The sequence below is a fragment of the Arctopsyche grandis genome, chromosome 2 (genome assembly GCF_051622035.1).
Source record: "Arctopsyche grandis isolate Sample6627 chromosome 2, ASM5162203v2, whole genome shotgun sequence".
Taxonomy (NCBI): domain Eukaryota; kingdom Metazoa; phylum Arthropoda; class Insecta; order Trichoptera; family Hydropsychidae; genus Arctopsyche; species Arctopsyche grandis.
In genome coordinates, this window is record NC_135356.1 from 30,403,545 (window position 1) to 30,424,863 (window position 21,319).

Genomic DNA, 21,319 nt, shown 5'->3' on the forward strand with positions numbered 1-21,319 from the left:
AAACCACATGCCACGTTCATCGCTGTGTGTTTTCACCCTTAACGTTCTTGTTTTGGAACGAGGCCGATTTATTATTCAATTTCCTCGATAATTACGAGTACAAAATCCAGATCAATGTCTTCTGTTGAAATTGGCCAATTTATCTAACATAATTGTTTTGACGGTTCCAATAAAATCGGCATACCGATCCTCTCTCATAAATTTGGCTAGTACGAACTTGTCAATTGTTGCAAGCATACATTTACTTGCATTTTTTATTAAATATATGAATACCTATTGATGTGCTTAGATATGTACACATTTAGCCATGGTGTCAATTAAGGTAATCTGTCATGGAAATATATACATATGAGAAAAAGGGGGTCTACGTGACTTGACAGAATGTTAAATTACAGAAAACGCAAATATCGGAAGGCAAAGATCGAAAATCGAAAGATCTTAAGTCAAAATCTTTCGACTTAAGATCATTCGATTTTCGATCTTTGCATTCTGATATTTGCGTTTTCTGTAATTTAACATTCTGTCAAATCACGGAGACCGGAGAAAAAGTGGTCAGATTTAGAACATCCTTGTCTCATGATCTTCTTCATTCAAGTTGATCTATAAGGTAATGTAGATCTTAATTCAAGTTGGTCTATTAGGTTAAAGTTGAAGTTGTGGAACAAATTCAACATCCTACTGGGTGCCTTAACTGTACCTTTATTTACCACATTTATCATAGCATAGCATATTTGCAAGTGTGCATGTGCACACTTGCAAAATGAATTTGAGTTACTTGGAAATTGAGTTAGTGGGAGGACTTAGACAAGTGGATCGCGCGTAAATGAATCAATTTGACTCAACCGAGGTTGATAATGAAAATCAACTTTAACGAGTGGACGTGCCATCTATGTACATACATAATTAAAGTAGGGCCATTTGAGCACGTCTGACCTTCCTCTCTACTTACACCGTATAAAAGAGCATTTATGCAAGTATTGTACCCATGAGAAAATTCAAGCCCGAGGAAAAATGTATTTTAGTGACAAAAAAAGCGATTAAAAATAGAACATTGTGTGTTTAAATAAGTATGTTAATAATATATAATATATTAATAAAGTGAATTTTAATGTAATGGCGAATTTTGTCGACGAATTCGTCACCGCTGGGCAGACGAGAATTTGCAGGCTTCGCTTACACACCTATCATTTCGGACCGGGCCTCCCCTCCCCTCCCCTCTCATATAAATATTGAATAAAAATAAGTAAAATTAAGCCATTGTATCTGTTTTGGCTGACCAAAGTTGAGACATGGTTAAATCGCATTCTCTTACCCGTAAAGGGTGACTTCGGTCAACTTTTACAAAATCTATTTTTAAGATATTCACAAACACGCTGCTTGCTTAATGAATCTAAGGAACTAGAAGAAGTTCGTAAGCGCCATTTCCGTTTTATTTTCAGCAAGGATTAGTGTAATCTAAAGATACATCGATTTTGAATTCAAGACTTACATACACGTCATATATACCCATTTTATCCCATGAAAGCGTATTTACCATCACGATTCGTGTTATTAAAAGCATCAGTCAATAATTACTATACATATTTGTTTCCAATACATTAAAAACCTACCCAAAAGATTTTTTTAAATACGCCTTCATAGGGCAAAACCACTGTACATACATACGAAAATAGAATTGCACGTATTGTCGCCATGCAATTTTCTCTAAAGACCGTCTAGTTTTCTAGTAATTGCAATTCGTTCGAGCAGTGGCAAAACGGAAATTGCAAATGTGCATCAATGAAATGAAAAACGCTCGACAACAGGTAGCAACCTTCGTTCGGAATTGTGTAATGAATCTCGTCGCCATAAAGTCTGATCATTAGACGTTAGCTAATTGGAAATTAGTCAAATTATGGACACAATTTGTACCCATTATGTCTAATATGTGTATCTCAATCCGTCTATTGTAATTAGTGACGATCAAAGGTTACTTCATACTAGCAAAGCACAGACCGGCAACTGCACGTACGCAGCAGTACGAAAAATATTCTTCAGTACATCCTACATGGACAAATTCATATGTTCCGTAATATAGAACCAGCAGAATAGACTAGTGGTTATCTATTATGGTTATAGCGATGGAATGGTTTCAAATGAAAATCAGATAAATTGGCAAACTCTGATAGGAAACGGAAACGATCGACCTGGAGTCACAAAACCAAGGTCTGGCCAGCAGAAACCAGTGGGATTTGAACCCGTGACCACTCTGTTCAAAGCATTATCTGTTAACCACTTGTCTATTCTGCTAGCTATGAATAGAAGTAGTCTTTTCCGTGCAGTGTTGGATAATGTAAACGGATTTTTAATCATATCGCATTAGTGACCGATACTGGAAAACACCTCGGTAAACAAACGGCACACGCTTATCAAGCTCACTGGTTTTTGTTTCGTTTGTAACGCTATTGATAAATGCTATCGTGTAATTTGACCACTGGTTTTCGGTCTGTTGACTAGATTTCATCTTTGCTTTAGCACTATCTTGGATTGTGATCGGTAGGGTGCTAGAGTGTGGCTCGCTAATTTAATTTTATTCTCTTAAAAATCTAAGACATTTTATTAAAATCAGCGTTGAGCACATTCTACATATACATATAGATCTATAGTATGCACGGTTGCTATTGGTCAAAATGTCTTAATATTGGCGTATTTTTTTTATATTGCTTAGTTAATTAGAATGATGAGCCGGGCCGCACCGCGCGACTTGGTTGAGGGCGACCAGACCAATGCATGCAGGTAGATGGGACATGCCACACCCGTCAACTTGTTTGTCGCACACATTTCCATACATTTTTTTGTGTCGCGCAACTAGTCGGCCGACAAAGTTGCACGGTGCGGCCCGGCCCTTAGGTGGCCAGGATGCTCTAGCCTTTTTTTGCTCTCTTGCTTTGTAGGACAATAATAATTGACAATAGTGAAGCATTTTTTGTGGGTTAAAGGATCCTGGCCGCTTAAGGGCGAAAACACAGCGATGAACGTGGCACATGGTTTTTTTTAGATAGTTTTAAACGTGCGAAAAAAATGTGGCGTGCCTTGCGCAGATTCATGAAACGCACCGTCTCAAAATCACCCCCTGGAGTGTTTTCTGTAAAATTGTGTCCTTGTATTTATTCTTGCTTGACAGTGTATACCATGTTTTAAGAACGGTGTATCCCATATTTGAAGAGATACCAAGCACACAACGTGTCGTTCTTCCCTTTGTGATTTCGCCCTAAGTCTGATGATGAGTATAATAAAAAGGAACCATGACCAAACAGTGGCTACTAATGGGTCACAAAAAAGAGCACTAGTGTAAATTTCTTAGAAAAACCATGCCTTTTTGCTCGGTCCATTATTATCAAATAAAAATAAATATTTTATTTGCATGTTAGCTTTTAAATAAAATTTAAGTTTATCAAACGTACTAAAATTAAGAATATTTTAGATTAAAAAAATGGAGGGGGCTTTATTGAAAGGTGTTATTTTTTTCCGCAAAAGCATATTTTATACATTTTAATTGTGATTTATTTTGATTAGAGGGTGTTATTTTATTATAATTTATAGTTTTTTTTAATTTCATTTCATTATAAAATTATGACAAATTCAATTAAATTGAAAAATACAAATTATACATAATATAGATTGTGTCTACCGCATTATTTTGCAAGTTTTACGTTAAAAATTCTTCAAATTACTTGACAATTTATGTCTTTAGCATCTGCTAAACTCATATTTTGTACACAATTAGAGAAAAGAGGAGAACAAAATAGGCACACATAATTATATTCACGTCATAAGAACGTCATGAAAAACAATGAATACACGTTGTTTTCAATCTAAAAAAAAAAAAATAAAGTAAAAACAAAACTCTTGATTTAACCAGTGATCGGATATCTTTTTAATCAAAGTAATTAAAGTGCTATATATTTTGAGCGAATGATAAAGTCTTTGACTTAATTCACAAATTTATTGTAATCACTTTTTTAAATTGGATATGTTCATAATCTCGGAAAAGCAGAATAAAAGCATTACAGGCCATTATAAAACATTATATTTAATGTTTTGCGAGACATTTCTCGAAATGAAGAAAAGTGGACTTGTGCCACTTTCAATTATAACGGCTCATATTAAATTACATTCAGTGGAGAATGGACATCATTTTCATAACCAGCAATCCATCTAGAAGACTTCGAATTACATTCGAGAATTAGATTTGCAAATTTCGTAGGTATTTAAACAAACAAACAACTTTGCCATTTGTCAACACAATACAATCGGTTGAATGATCTTAACAGTGTCCATCAGTCTTTCAGTGACAAATAAGAGGTAAGTAAAAATAAACATTTTTTAACTTTCTACATTTCGAGCTAATTTTTGGTCATTACCGATACAATTTCACTAATTAATTTTAGCCAGACATACTCGTCAAGTCACTATTATTAATAATATTCTTTTCCAATTTTCATCAGTGTGATTCCTCTCGAACATTATCACACAAGTGGATCGATAAGTCTTGTTTATTCATTTATCTGCATTGATACGGTTCGAATTAATTAATGCTGATTATTTTCAGTCGTTCAGCCAAACACTTGAAATGCCAAATCCCTTTATACAGATTAGGGTCGACCGTGATAACCTTCAGGACACGCGACCGATAAGCAAACATGAAGAGAATAGTCCACGATTAATCTTAATATATACATAAATCGATAAAAAACACCACACTGATAACTCAATTGGAATAGCGTGAAAAACTGCATTCTGTTAAATACAACTAGCATAGATTTATATTTTATTTTATTACAAGTAAGCCCATTTTTTTGTACATAAGTAAAAACAATTCCAAACATTTTACAAATAAAATTATACTTTTTTTTATATAAGACCATAGAGACATGTATGGACGAATATGATATACAGCATATTTTTTTCAAGAATTACATATATTTGAGTATGTACATAGGTGGGAAGCATATTTTATAATAGTCAAAAAATCCGAGTTGCTATAAACTCAAATTTGCGAGAAACGGGTATAGGTTGCCAATTTGGTGGAACCGTTTCAACAATGAAATCATGATAAATGGCATCCTTATAGGAAACGATCGACCTGGAGGCACATATATCCAAGGTCAGGCCAGCAACACCGGGCCAGGGACTGACCCCATGACCCCTCTTTAGAATCATTACACGCTAACTACTGAGCTATTTTGCTGGTTAAAATATTGTACGTTTACTTATGTTTCTGGTTAATACATTGCTTGTGCATTGTACTATAATATATGTGAAAGCAAACCTATGAACTTTAGTAACAGTATAATATTCAGTAGTGATTCATTTTACTACCAATTTTAGATATGCAATTTCATAATAGATTAAATTGTTATAGCTGTATATAAAAAGAAAATTGAAAAAAAAATGCGCGCTTTCATTAGAAAATTGAAATTATAATCAAAAATTTTAGTGGATCACATGAACATTTTGTAAAAAAAAAAATAGCGAGTTATAAAAAAATTATCTGTCACACATTTTATTCGCATATTTATAAGAAAATATTATCGAATCCACATGTACATATATATGTACATATACTGTGACCATATTTTTTTTGAGAAAATATTGGACATAAAGAGGGAAATTTATAACATTTATTATAAAATATAAGCATACAACATTTAGTTTTAAACAATTATATTTATTACACAATATTGAAATTCAAAAGACATTTACGGTTCAAATAAGTACGTTTAGATTAAAAAAAAAAAAAAAAACTATTGAGATAGAAAACCAATCCTTATAAACTTAGTGAAAAATCAGCAATAATAGCATCAAGGAAAAAATACGACTTTTAAAATATTTTAGACTTAAAATTCGCTAGATAATCAATTATAAATATTTTAAAGTATTGAAAAATCACAAGCAATAGAAAAAACATGTGTGTTGATTTCAATACTCACTGTTGGCACAGAAATACTTGTTTTGAGTTAGTATAAAAAGAGTTAGTAAAGACCAAAAAATTGCGCATCTTTTTAAACGCTCAAATCTCATAAAAAAAATAAACCAACAGAAATCATTGTCATATTTGAATTTAATGGCTCAAACTTAATAAAGATTCATTAGTCTCTGTTCTGGTAATTTTTTTTTTATTTCTCAGTGTAATCAATATAGTTTTAATAAAATATAGTAATTGAATTGCATCTTTAAATATTTGTAGCGTTAGTCGATATTACAAAATAAAGGATAAAAGGGAAATTTAAGAAAATGAATAAATGTAAAGGGCAGAGCAGTGAGATAAGGGACTGTCCTCTAAAATAAAGGAAGCATGGTCAGCGTATGCATATATACATAAACTTTTTACACAATTCGTGGAAAACTTTCAAGGTTCTTTTTTGCGGAAAATATTCTAAATTTCAAATTTCTTGGACCCCGACTGGTAATATATGTACATATGTGTGTGTATGTTTATAAATTAAGGTAAAATAGTCAACAATGTCAATACTAAGGTGGATGACGAATCATCGTACGATCATCATGAATTGTGACTCACAATAGATAGAACTAATGAACTTGTCTATATATAATAAAATAAAATCATCACCAAAAACGTCACAAATTCAATAAATTACGCACTTCAATTTGACTAAATTAATTTTAACAGTCCATCAATGTACAACACAATAACCACAACGAAACAAAAACATGTCCGCAATCAACTGATAACCGGATGACGAACGCTTTTCAAAACATAATAATACACATTTCATTCATATCATACATTCAGTTCCCACTTGGATAAGGTTTTAATATAAAACTATAGCCGATGGAGTATTGTCAAGTATAAATCAAACAATAATCTATTGATCACATTTAGTGGGCAATAAATAAAGTCGATAGCAGAATAAGTAAAGGCAAAATCTACAGAAAAAAAAACTAATGTATGTACATAAATTTAAGGTCGATTAATCCAGAATGGTATGCACATATATACATATATTTCAAGGCGATTGAACGGCTATCATTGACCGTGCTATTGTATTTATGGCCTTATTGCTGTTAGACACATATTGACGTAATATTATGTAATTTGCAAATCAGCATTTATCGAATTGTACCGCGAGATGTGCTGTAACATATGTATAATACAGTATGATAACATACATATGTACTTAAGAATGCTTGTAGAATGAGGCGACGCGACGCGACGCAGCACGACGCGAGTAATCAGATATCGCACCTCTCGAGGAAAATAATCAGCTTGGACTAAAATTAGCATATAATCTTGAAACTCTGAAATAAAAATATTTAAAAAAAAATAGTGGTGTCTGAAATTTGTCATAATGTAATGTAGGAATTCTGGACCAATGTTAGGTGGAGTTTGTGGGGAATGCCGGGGTTGTTCGTACTGCTGCATTTCCGAACACTCGGCTACCTGCTTTTAAAAGAAGGGTGCACACGGTGGACGGACACATGTAAAAAAAATTTCAACCCAATTTGCCGAATGGTTAAGGAAGTTGAATCCAAAAATCTTTCACAAAAAAGAGGAGGTACTACTTCCGGTCAGTCAAAATAATAAAATTAAAAAAAAATAACTCGTAACGATGAACATTTCAATAACTAATACTAAGTTGAGTGTGATACGATTAACAATATTCGAATTATATAAAAGTAGTGTTGTGCCCGTTGATTTCGGAAAGGAAGTGTAATTTATAGTATTAATAGAAAAAGTTGAGTGCGCGCATTACACGCTCGTCGATCCAACCCGATCACCCATTCAAAAGTATGAATGAGCGTGTGTTTATTTGTGGATGTGTGTACGCTCCTGCGCAACGTATCTGACGATGACGTCACCCGTCGCTCAATATCAGGAGCACATGTTAGACGCTCCACACCTCCCCCCACTTCCCCACGTCGTCACGCCACATCCCTATGCATAACGTATACTTCTATTTTATTTATTTATATATATTTTAGCAATCAAGCTATCTGGTATTTAAAATTTGTTTTTTTTTTTTAAATCTCCATACTAGTCGACACGTCCGCCATATACCCACATACATATATCGCGTCCGTTTTTATATACGTCACAGTGAAATTATATTTCTAGTGAAAATATATTTTCACTGAAGTTTCAGTGAAATCATAACCAGTTACATTTTCAGGGTTGGTTTTATTCATTTAAGATTAACAGGGTTGGTATTATTTAAGGGTTAGGATAGGTTAGGTTAAATAAGGGTTGGCCCTATTCATTTAAGATTGGGTTGCTAGGGTTAAATATGTAGAGTTAAAAGTTGTAAATTCATTGTTTGATACATTTTCACTGCTTGAATTGCTGAAAAAATATTTTCAATTGAATATGCTTTCACTGTAACATACATATATATATTATTCATCACCTTTGGTAAATGTAAAAAAGCTTCAGCCCAATCCGTTTGGCGGTTTAAGAAATAATTGAATAAGAAGAGGAGACTCAAAAGTAAAGGCGGGATCCACAGCGCGCCGTTTATTGTTCAATTGTTGTAAAAGGTTCGCCAACCTTTTTTTTTGTACTCTAGCTTTGTAAATATGTATAGCCAAACCGCCCCGATTCCTGGAAAAAGCACCGTGTCTATCCGCAGTCTACTTATAAGTAGAGGTAGGATAGTCACAGTGCTATCCATTGTTCCAATGTTGTAAATCCTTTGTAATAAAGGTTCGGCAAACCTTTAACAATGCATTTACAACCTTTGAACAATACGCGGCACCTTCTGGGTCCGGTGACTACTCATAAATACAGGGGGGCGAGTCGTGGATCCTCTTGCAAATAACAAAAATAAAATAATTAAATAAAGACGCTAGTACACACCTGGCGAAACAAACGTAAGTTGCTCGCACGGTAGTAAGAACGAGGTATGCTACTGTCGTAAAATCGTGACGTCACGATTGAGCGTGTAAGCTTACCCGATTTTTTTCTGCCGTGGTTGCACGTAAAAATTCATGGAAATACGGACAGTGTAAAAAACCGTTATATCTACTACGTTATCCAGGTCGTTCCACCGCCTTTTCAATTTTCAACCCGTTACCGACGAAACGAAATAAACGAGATTAAAAAAAAAACAACAAATAAAACCTAACGCTAAAAGCTTTCGAACGATCAACGCCTCTCCAGAGATCAACGCTATATTTATCGCTGGTAATATTGAGTATCATAACTAGTCACCGGAGCCTGAGGGGGCCGTGTATTATTCAAAGGTTGTAAATGCATTGTTAAGGGTTTGCCGAACAATGGATAGCACTGTAACTATCCTACCTCTAATCATAACTCTTTTCTTCGCAATGAGCGGCTCAGTGAAATGAGTTAGTCATCTTCATTGTTCGTTCCATAAAAAATTCCTTTACGGAATCGGGGCGGTTTGGCTCTATTTACAAAGCTAGAGTCCAAAAAAAAGGTTCAACGAACCTTTAACAATGCATTCACAACAATTGAACAATGAACGGCGCGCTCTGGGTCCGCTCTTTAGTCATAACTAGAGGTAGGACCGGAAGCGTGCTTTTTCCAGGAAACAGGGCAAACTACAAAGAGACCATAAAAATAGGTTCATCATAAAAGTGAACAAAGCACGGCGAACAATTAACTGCGCAAAGTTGGTCCGCTCTTTACTTATAACTAGACACCGGACCCAGAAGGTGCCGCGTATTATTGCATTGTTAAAGGTTTGCCGAACCTTTTTTACAAAGGATTCACAACAATGGAACAATGGATAGCACTGTGACTATCCGGTGTCTACTTATAACAGATCCAATAAAATCGGAACCCCCCCCTGTGCAATCAGGAATTCGTTGATTGTTGCAAGTATCAATATGCTTGCGGTTTGTAATTTACATATTAACTGGATTTAAAAAGGTTCGCCACTGCTACTATTGTAGTTCACGGTTGTACGAGCTGAGTCAATGCCATTAGAACGAGTGTTTAAAGATACGAAAAAATTACAAGAAACCTTGAAAGCAAACTTTACACTTCTGACGTACAAACATACATGTGTTCATTACGACACATCCCTACGTCTAGCTATGACGAATTGTCTCGTTTTTTATATATATATATATATATTTTTTTTTAAATACAAACGTCGATTAATAATTATCCATAGATTAAAGCCCATCCCAACAATTAGATAACTCGTTTTTTTCTACTTATCTCAAATAAAAATCCCACGATGACGTTTGTATACGTACAGAGTTCGAGGTTGTTAGTTGATTTCTATAATCCAAAGATACATGTACCGATACACATTTATGTACTTAAACGTAATACACAGATAAGAAGGCGATACAAATTGATACGTATTTTGGATTATAGGCGTATATTTATAAATTTCATATCCAACGACCAAGTTCAGTGTATTTGTGGTACATACTAACATACCTATAGAATGTGCGTATTCGAAATGATAAAAAAAAAAACAACAACGCGAACGTTGACAGGTTAAGGTTGAGGTCTCGAAATTCTTTTCACAGGTACGGCACAAAACCAGATATACCTACCCCAATGAAATGCTGCTTACATTGGGGTAAGTATATGAGCTTATGTTTATAGAAAAATTTGCATATTCATACATCACCCGATTTATACGCTTAAATCTTTTTGAACCCTGCTACTTTATTCAGCAGTGCTCAACCTTTTAAAAATAAGAATTATTTTTTTAAGCCTTCCTCCCCCCCCCCCTATTTTATGTCGAACTATTACGGTAACGAAACGTTTGAAAAATCCTCATTATTGTTTTTTCATTTTAAATGACAGCATACAAGATAGACAGCTCAACTACTTATGTATAACTAGAGGTAGGATAGTCACAGTGCTATCCATTGTTCCATTGTTGTAAATCCTTTGTAAAAAAGGTTCGGCAAACCTTTAACAATGCATTTACAACCTTTGAACAATACGCGGCACCTTCTGGGTCCGGTGACTACTCATAACTAGAGATCGGCGCGACCCAGTGTTTTTTGCACAAAAAATTGTTTCGCCATTGTCTATTACAATGAAATACAAAGCTAGAGAGCAAAAAAAAAATTGGCCATTGTAATAGACAATGATGAACCATTTTTTGTCCAAATAGCACTGGGTCGCGCCGGTCTCTACTTATAACTCTAAGAATCCAAAATAGGTCACTAAAAATCATTTGTAACAATAGGACGGATGATGACTAGGGAATGAATAAAAAATTGCCACAAAACACATTAAGAGGGCTGGACCCCAGCGCCTTGTCCATACAGACGTATTATTAGACTTCTACCTTCCTCAATTATGGCACTAGAGAAATTATTTTTTAATATGCTATTTAAATCCACCATATGCATGTCGATTTATTGGATTTTTTGATTAATCAAAAAATTAAAAAAATTGAAACATGCATATGATGGATATAAATAGCATATTAAAAAATAATTTCTCTAAATAAAATCGGTTCCATTCTTGAGCTTATCTGTCAAACTTTGATCAGCTGTCAAATCGCTAAAATTTACTGGTACACAGCGACAAGCGCATGAATTTTCTAGCCAGTGTATACCTTGTCTAGTAAGAGTATCGGTAAAATCTAGTTATGTACACATTAGCCAAAAACCAAAGCTGCTGAATGCACTTACTAGACAATGTATACATCTACGAGACCTGATGCTTTTACTGTAACATATACATACATATGTACAGTATATTAAAATTTCATCTTACAGCAAATAGACTTAAGATGTTTTTAAATAAAAAAGGTAATATTTTTAATGAATAGTGTAGTTATTGACAAAAATTTTAGCAATTACAGTCAACCCTCAAATAACGCGGTGGATCTGTTATATGAGGAAGAAAAAGAAAAAAAAATAGTAAAAGGGGAATAGAATTAAGGAATTAAATTGTGAGAAAACATTATGCACGATACAACCCCTCTTATATTAGCTTTCTTTGTAATTTTGCCGAACTAATCCAGTGCAATATAAGAGGGTTGCCTATATAAATTGCCATATTTTAAATCAAACAAATCAGTCGTTTGAGTATCACTTTCAAACTAAATCGTAACGCCGAATGCACAATATTCGCAAATCGCAATAGGTGCTGCCTTTAAGTCATTTTTTAAAATTATTTCCTTAGGAATAGTCTTTGGACTATTCCAAACGTATTCAAGATAGCAAAAATCGAAGACCAGAAGACAACGTCTTCAACAATGTTGATTGACAACAACGTCTTCAACAATGTTGTTATATATATGTACATATATATGAAGATCGAAGATAAGCCTTTATTCTTTACTTTTTAATTTGTTTTCCTTATATTTATCTTTTTCATTTTTGTAAAAATCTGTTATTGGACTCGGGTGTTACATATATTATTTATTTACTATTTGTTTTTTTATACATATCTATGTACATCCTGTCTGTTGATTTTTCAATAAATAAAATAAAATAAAATAAAATAAAATAAAATAAAAAATAAGTGTCCATCAAACGGAAATTGAAGAAAAAAACACTTCAGACACTAGTCATTTTGCGGATTCATAGATTGACACCACAATACAAATGTTAAGCATTCAAAACGAAGAAAGAAAGCCTTTTGTAGTCGATCGAATGTAGCATTGAGACTTTTAGCATGAAATTTTTTTTATTATTTCTTATTTAACTATATAATATTATTACAATATAATTAAATGCAAGGTCTTTAATAATATTACTGTAAGTTTTGCTGTCCCTAACATGACGTCGACAATTACTTTTACCGTCTAAAAAATATAATTTTCCATTAATATAAAATACATACGTTTTCCATAAATAAATTAATAATATCAACAACTTACGTATTTCATATTAAATTTTTATTAATGCAAATATTTCAAAACACGAACTCAAAACTAACAAAAAAAATAAGCCAAATTCGACCGACCGCTTTCAGCAAGAACAATGTTGTATTTATTGACCAAAGTGCAACGCAAAACTGAAACGAAATGTAATTGGTCATCGCGGATCGAGTGGGGAGTGAATGTGATATCATGTACATTTTACGTACGTCTCAGGCTAAATCGGTTCGACTACAAGGGATGGGGCTCAAGGATCCTCCCCCCCCCCCCCCATTGATGGTTTATTCGAGGGTGTGTTTTGGGGAGGGGTTTGGCATATACTTCCGAAATTTCCTATTTTGACTATATTTTTTTGTTTTCAAATCTTTGAATACGGAACCAGCTGAAAATTTAGAAGATTAGAAACGACGTGTACGAAATAACTTCACTAACGTAGTGTGACCATCGCGTGCGAATGTGGACAATGCCGCGTTGGAAATGGTGTCTAGGTCTCCGTATTACTAGAACGCCACATTAAATACACAATCAAGCGCAAAATGGAGAAAAACAACTTCAAGCATTATATCTTAGATAATGAGTTAATTTTCCTTGGGTTTCTATATATCGAAAAAATCAATGATTTGAAGTAGTACTACACTTTTCATGTTCAAGGTGGTTATACGGCTACTTATGAACGCGTGTGATACGTTGGAAAAAAATTGTTGGGCCATGTGTTACGATAAATAATGCTCACGTGTTGAAAATAACCCATATTAAGTGTGTTACGTGCGCATATCGTGTGTGGGTATATTGAAGCGCTTTTTTCCGACTTATCACGAATTATATAGATCTTAAAATTCATGATAGTGTAATATAGTGGAAGTAACCATAAGGGCGAAATCACACAGCGATGAATGGCACATCGTGTGCATGACTCCCCGCTGTGGGTGGTCTCCTACATTTCTTCAAATGTGGGACACACCGTTATCGATCACTGTCAAGCAAGGATACAATTTTCACCGAAAACAACCCCCGAGAGTCATTTTGGGGCAGGGCGTGTTGGGCGTTCCATGAATATATGTTTTTGTTTGTACCCTAAGAAAAATAATTGTTAGAGAAGTCGTGCTAAAGGTTACATTGCACGATTGTCGACTCGTCTCATGAGTAGTCACCGGACCCAGAAGTTGCAGCGTATTGTTCAAAGGTTGTAAATGCATTGTTAAAGGTTTGCCGAACCTTTTTTAAAAATAATTTACAACAATGGAACAATGAATAGCACTGTGACTATCCTACCTCTACTCATGAGTCATGACCAGAGATCAGCGGCGAAGTTGCTTGCATGCACAAAAAATGGATCATTATTATCAACCTTTTTTATTTGACAATAGTGAACCATTTTTTGTGCATGAAAGCAAATTCGACGCCGATCTCTGCTCGTGACCAGAGGCCGGCGAACACGATGCTCAACGGCCAGAAAATAGTTCACTATTGTCAACCATTTTTTTTTTCCTGCTTTCTCGGACAATGGAGAGATCTATTGTTATTTTATGGCGGAAACCTGACCACCGCTCTTTAGTCATAGTAGAGCGATTTGAAATGACAATGGACTAAATAATTGGACAAATGGTTATCAAAAGAATGTATGTATAATACAAGGTTATATATATGTACATACATAAATATATGTATGTACTACGATTAAGTTGATATAAGAAAAATGAATGGAATTGCATAACGAATGCATCCCAGTAACTAATGCATGGTGAAGATCATGGATTTGTTAGAAAAGGGAGCTGAACATAACTATTGGGAAAAAAACAACTTATATTTGAGCCATCGAAAGTATTTTGGGAATCATCCTGGTATGTAGCACTCGGAATAGACTACTATGACGGCGTTAGAACTAATCTAAATAGAATGAAATAGGATCGGAGAAATTCGAATCATAAGCTTTTGCATAATATTCCAATTCAATCCAGATTATGTGTAAGGAATAAGGGCATAGACACACCGAATCGTACGACACGGCTTATCTAGGCAGACTCCAGCTCGTGTGCTCTTATTATTTCGACAAGTTTCTTCTACATTTCTTTAAATATGGGAATCACTGTCAAACTTATGTCAATGCAAGTATAAAATATCACCGAAAACACTCAAGGGGGTGAATTTTGGCCGGGATTGCCATAGCATAGATCATGCGTGTTTGCGTTTTTTTTAACATGTGCAAAACTATCTAAAAGAAAAACGTGCCACGTACCACTCTGTGTCGCAATTACGGTCGAAAGCACAGTTAAGACCAACTTTCATAGAGGAAACATGGGCTACTCAAAGAATTTGGGATAAAACTACTATATTTAGATATAATTCTCATGGCAAAGCAACTGTAGGTAAGAAGTTTACTAGAAATAATTCAATTTTAAAAGCAGTCATAGCAAGAATCGAGAAAACTCTTGGCGTGGAATTGGTTATGCATTGTAAGGTCGTGAATAATGCAGATAAACGGCCAAAGTGTTTTATATGAGCCATAAATTGACTTGTCTTGTTATATACATATATAATAAACGACTGAAATTGTGGGTGAACAAATTTTGCCTTTTATGCTAGTCTGGTCGCCGAAAAAAAGTCAGTAAAGGAACGAGCGCACAGATAGTACCGGACGTGCGCGGGAATCCCGCTGTATTTCTCGTCGCTACAAAAAATCTACGACCAACAAATTGATAGGAAAATCGACAATTTTTTTTCCTAAGACGTCATTTGAAGCACAATAAATACCCATCGACGATTTATCTGGCATCTCTCGTCAATCATCAAATCAGAGCATCTTAGAAACCTACGAACACGGATGTAAGTAGGTATGCGTTATGTAATACATATAAATGTATATATTTTAAATACGTAAATTTGTCGTTTTTATCTAAATCTCGATAAGAACGTGTAATCAGCTTTGTTTAACAAACTTGTTAGATAAATACAGTGACAAAGGCTAAAGTGAACGACTCTACATATACATATCAGTAACATCAGCTTGTTTTTACAGGGGCGATACGGTTTTTTTTTTTACTATCTGATCTAACCGTGAGAGATATGATCATGTGATGAATCGCAAAAAATAATAATAAATTATTAGAATGAACACCGCTAACACTAAAGATTCCTATGGATCATTTTATCAAAAATTTCCAAAAAAAAAAAAAAAAACACGTCGATCCATCAAAAATTGGTAGCTTAGAGCGTGGTTTAAAAACCTATCAATCCAATGCGAATTTTCAGCAGAGATTACATATATAGATTACTATTACAATTTCTGACAAAAAAATACAAAATGTTTGATTTTAAATTTGACACATTCGTGCAAAACTTTTGACGAGTCCACGAAAAAAAGTAGTTTTCCTTGAGGTCCACTCAATTGAAGAGGATAATGGGCACTAAAATGTACATAAGATAATATTATAGTGAACACTATTTACAATTTTAAGTCGTGACGTCACGGATGGGTCACGTGAGAGTATTCATACCTGATTCTTTCGAATGCGATATCGAGTTGAGTGAGTTTGTACGGTTTCTATTGATTTTCATTTTTCACATTGTAAAATTCATACATAGTTCCGGATTATTCGAATCGATACTGTGTTGTTAAAATTGCATGAAAAATTCACTGCCTTTTTTGAAGGATTTTTTTTTTATCTTGAAAACCATTAAATTTCCTCGTATTTTTAGTGCCATGATTATTACTGCATAGATTAAAACTGTAACTAATAATTAAGCTTTTTTATGAACGCGATTAATCGATTCCGCGAAGTAATCGAGTACATGGAGTTTGATAAGTCATACAAATAGTCAGTATTAGTGCTTCCAATCCCGGAAGGTTACTTCAGCACCGGGATTACGGTGCTGGGAATTCCCGTTGTCAAATGTATAAGAAAAAAAGGTCAATTACATGTTTTCATGTGTTCAATTGCATTTTGCAAACTACCATATTGGCGTTTCACGCAAAAAATACTACCATATTGGCGTTCTTATTTTGAGAGTTAAGCTACATTCTTTAAATTTTCGGTTCGCATCCAAAGATTTCTAAGATTAAATAAAACACATCCGAAAATTTAATTAAAAAAGTAAAAAACATCCGTTTGATTCATTCAAAATATAAAAAAAACCTTGATTCTCTTAAATAAAAGTACTACTTTCGGTTTAGGAAAATTTTTTTTAAAAATATTGGGGTATAATATTAATAATTTCTATAATATGTAAAAAATTGTCATTGCTCATCCCACCATTGTTCATTATATAATGTTGTTTTATGTTTTTTTCCATATTGTTTTTGTAAAAATAATATTTTTAAAGAAATTTCTGCCAGCATCGTAATCCCGGTATTAGACTAGTTTCAGCACCGGGATTCACGGTACCAGAAAACACCGGGATCCCGGGATTGGAAGCCTTAGTAAGTATATTGGGGAATTACAGATCTAAAATAAGCGTTCTCAATGTTTTTGTAAATTGAATCCAATTATAACAATTGGGCACTTTCTTGTTATTGATTACTTTTACAATTAGCAAAATTATTTTTACTTCATTTGTTTTATTAAAATTTTTTCATTCAAAATTATTTTTTCTTCATTTGTCTAATTCAAATTATTTGTTCTTCATTTGTTTTATTCAATTTTTTTCATTCAAAATTATTTTTTCTTCATTTGTTTTGTTCAAAATTATTTTTCTGTAATTATTTAATTCAATTGAACAAAACAAAATGAACGTCTTGAAACTGACTTAAAAAAAATTCATAAAAGTTACAATGTTCTGCTTTTTATTATAAATTAAAATGCAATACAGAAATATTAATCCCAAGATAATTGACGGAACGGTAGATAGTAAAATCCTATTTTAAGCTGAAAGAATAATTATCTCCAATAAAATATAAAGTTGAATTCCGCTCATAAAAAGATTAAGTACAGACATTACAGTTTAATCACGAAAGCAAATAGACGTATATACGCGTGTATTGCTTCAGCTGAAAAGACGATTTGCAAACAATATTCCTAATTCTGAGCAAATAATGTTTTTTTTTGTTATATTTCATATTGTATTTTGGAAGAAATGAAGAATTGAAATATTTCTTTATATAATAAGGAGCTACAAATTTCAATAGAAAATAAATACCCCAATTCATTTAGCTATATTTGGACCTCGATTTGATTGAGGGCCTCTATGCAGTGTGACCGATCGTCCTAGCTGACCAATAAAAATCGCTTATTATTATTTCTACGGCCAGGCTAAATGAAATGAGGAATAGCACAATTGGAAGCGGGAAATTCAATTTGAAATAAATTTTAGAGAATACATATTAGTATATTCAATATGGAATTGAATGCTAATGTGTTGATTCGTATACGAGAGAAGAGTGTTGTCTATGGTACTTTTTTTTTCTTCATAAAATTAAACCAATAGATATTCAGAATTTCCCTTTGCATATGAGTTAGAGCTAAAGTAGAAAAAAATATTCAACGAATTGCTCTCCGATGGAAAATCATTATCGTTACCTCATATGTAAATCAGTTATGCAATAGTCAAGAGGAAATATATATATACATACATACTATAAACAGTTTAATTTTACACATCAAAAAAATGTATAAACGCATAAACAGTTTCTAGCCGATAAGCCAATTGAGTTATTGATGCAATTTTTGCTTTTATTTTTATATTATAACGGAACTTTTCAAAATAATGTTACCATTTTTTATATGTAACGTCCAAAAGTTTCAACTTTAATTTCAAATCGCGTATCAATTACGTCAATTTAATTTGAGTAGTTAATTTTTTTTTATATTCATTAGATCTTGAGAGAAACGAAATTTTGAACTACAAATGGGATATTTTTCTAAAGGGGAAAGTTGAGCAAAGTGGAAAGCCTCAAAGAAAGATTTTCCCAAGAGCCCAAATTTCAATATTTGTGTGACATAACGAAGTATTTGCAGATGTGACATAATAACTACCCTCTAGTTACGTAACATCGCCGAGAAGAATGAGATTTGGAGCATCCCTTCTGGCGGCAGGTGTATGGTCGAATTACGTAACGTCTTGCCACAAAAGGAACGTGTGTGGGTCAATAGGGGTGTGTTTCGCCTCCAACGAGGAGGTCTCCCCACGACCGATTCATGAATGAAAACCTCTTCGGAATTAGTCGAGATGACTAAAGCCTTTAGTGAAGGGGGACCATCAACGAAATTTCGAAGCGGCGACATCGTTACGCGCGAATTTATTTCAGTTGGCGATTTTTTTTCGATCTTAGGTTATATTTTTTTTTAATGAAAGATAGCTCACCGGTGTCTCTGGTAGTTTGTTGGTGATGATCCGGAAGAGCGCCATGGTGGATTTTGTGGTGGTGGAGGAACGCAGAGGGAACGTAGATCAAGTGTACTGCACGCCGCTCTGCGTCAGAGGGTAGTGAACGCTTGTGCGGTATTGGACATAAGCGTATCGCGGCAACGTGTCAGGCTGGCCAATCCATTCTCGGTAGCCACGTGCTGCCTTTTCGCCGCGGATGTGTTTGTCGGGGTTCGGTGATTACTAGTCAAATGTGAACCGGTCACAGGACAACCAGTTTTCTTGTGACCAATTTTAGTGTGACGGGTGATCACGTGTGACCGATCTAGAGCGACCGGTTGTCCTGTGACTGGTTCACATATGACTAGTAGTCCGTTTACCGTTTGTCGGTGGATGTGTTCGGATAGAATTTAATGCTGCGACCAGGGTTGAAGAATAGCCGGTACGCGCCGGTACGGCTTCCCGCCACCTTTTATCGGCACGGCAAAAATCAAAATAGTATAAAACTAAAAAAATAAAATTATAGAATTGAATTGAAAAAAAAATGTGCAAAATCGAGCGTACCAGCACCTCAAAATTTAGCACTACACCACTGGTTGCGGCACCAGGGCGTAAAGTCGATAAAAATCTCAAGCAACTGTTTCGTTTTGCTGTAACATCATGTCTCAATGCAACATCAACAGATGGCGTAGCTACGTATAATTATTGGCTTTAGTCTAATGCCAATATTTAAGATAAACTGTGTCTCTAATCTATTATAAGGGAACCAATCGTACTTGTTTTACCAGTACGGTACTGGTTTTTTGTATATCTGCCCCGGTAATTTGTGAGATAAAAACCAATTTTTATGTAATAGATTTTTTTATATCCATGTAGACAATGAATCCGCGATTACATCCCAAATGTGAATCACTATCACGATAACAGCCATTACAAAAATCGCTCGCGCGGTCTCTTGTCGCACGAAAATTCGTCGCAAAGCAAAATTGCCGTATAGAAAAACTGCCCAAATATTGCTCAGCAAATGCTTTTTTTACAATAATTTTTACTATCATCGATTGGATCAGTGATCGCCAAACGGTCTCTCGCGAGCTACCCGGTAGCTCGCGACCGATCGTTTGGAGCGATATGTTTTATTGGAAGTCCGATTTCCTAATTTATTTTAAGTAATATATTATGTATGATACGATAAAGGACGATTATAAAAATATATAAAGAAAGAATATGTATAAGTAGCTCAGCAGACGATTTCAATTTCTAAAATTAGTTCAAATCCTTATTGAGCTTGGAGACTACTGGACTAAATAAATGAACTTCGCATTTTGATACGGGCATGCGAAGTTCATATGTCTAGTCAGTGGCGGACTGGGACTGATATCAGTGCTTGCCAGGAGTCAAAGGGGGCCCACAAAGGGTTAAAAAAAATTGTCCCCCCCCCCCCTCATATAACAAAATTTTCTTCTTTCCATTACGCTAAAAATCAAGGGTAAAAATAAATAAAATTTTCAAAAATGAAAATAAACAAATTTAGTTACAAGAAAATATGGGCCCATATTTTCTAACAGATAGTGGGGCCCACATGCCATCGGGCATGTTCGCTTGTATGGCCAGTCCGCCACTGTGTCTAGTCGATAATAATAAAAATCTCGTAAAAAAAAAAAAAGCATTTTCTAAGCAATATTTGGGCGGTATTTTGTACGGCAACTTCCTGTGTCACGAATTTTCGTGCGACAGGAAATCCGCGAGAGTGATTTTCGTAGTGGTGGTTACCCTGGTAGCAATTCACATTTGGGATGTAACTCATTTACCGTATCCAAAAAGACCAGTGGCGTCGCTAGAGTTGGTGTCACCTGGTAAAGGAAAAAATAAAAATAAATCATTTTCAGTGGCAGAGACTCTTGACTTGGATAGTCTGAAACATGGGTGTTATTTCATTAATGATTCTTGATCTGATTTCAAGTTCAGGATGAAAACGGTCAATGCATTCAAACGTCGCCTTCTTGTTTTATTTTTGTAAAATGAGTTCAGCGTCCCTTATAAACTTCTCTCTATTGCGATTTCATTTTCATCCGATTTTAAAAGCACCAGTTCGATTACATGCTCCCAAGGCCGCGCCTATTAGTTCGGCGCGGTTAGATGCTCCGTGATCGGGATTTTAGTGACGTGCGCAAGATCGCTTTTTGCGGAAT

The 21,319-nt window shown here is 34.5% G+C and overlaps 1 protein-coding gene and 1 long non-coding RNA gene across 2 annotated transcripts in view; both read right to left on the bottom strand.

Moving 5' to 3' along the window:
- LOC143922998 (putative citrate synthase 2, mitochondrial) overlaps positions 1-19,599 on the bottom strand; it is a 40,039-nt gene extending 20,440 nt beyond the window's left edge. Inside the window, exon 1 of the mRNA XM_077446478.1 lies at positions 19,128-19,599. Coding sequence (XP_077302604.1) covers positions 19,128-19,172 — 45 coding nt within the window. The 5' untranslated portion in view covers positions 19,173-19,599. The remainder of the gene's footprint in view (positions 1-19,127) is intronic.
- LOC143921118 (uncharacterized) overlaps positions 1-21,319 on the bottom strand; it is a 607,092-nt gene that overhangs the window by 63,596 nt on the left and 522,177 nt on the right. The gene's annotated exons all lie outside the window — the stretch shown is intronic.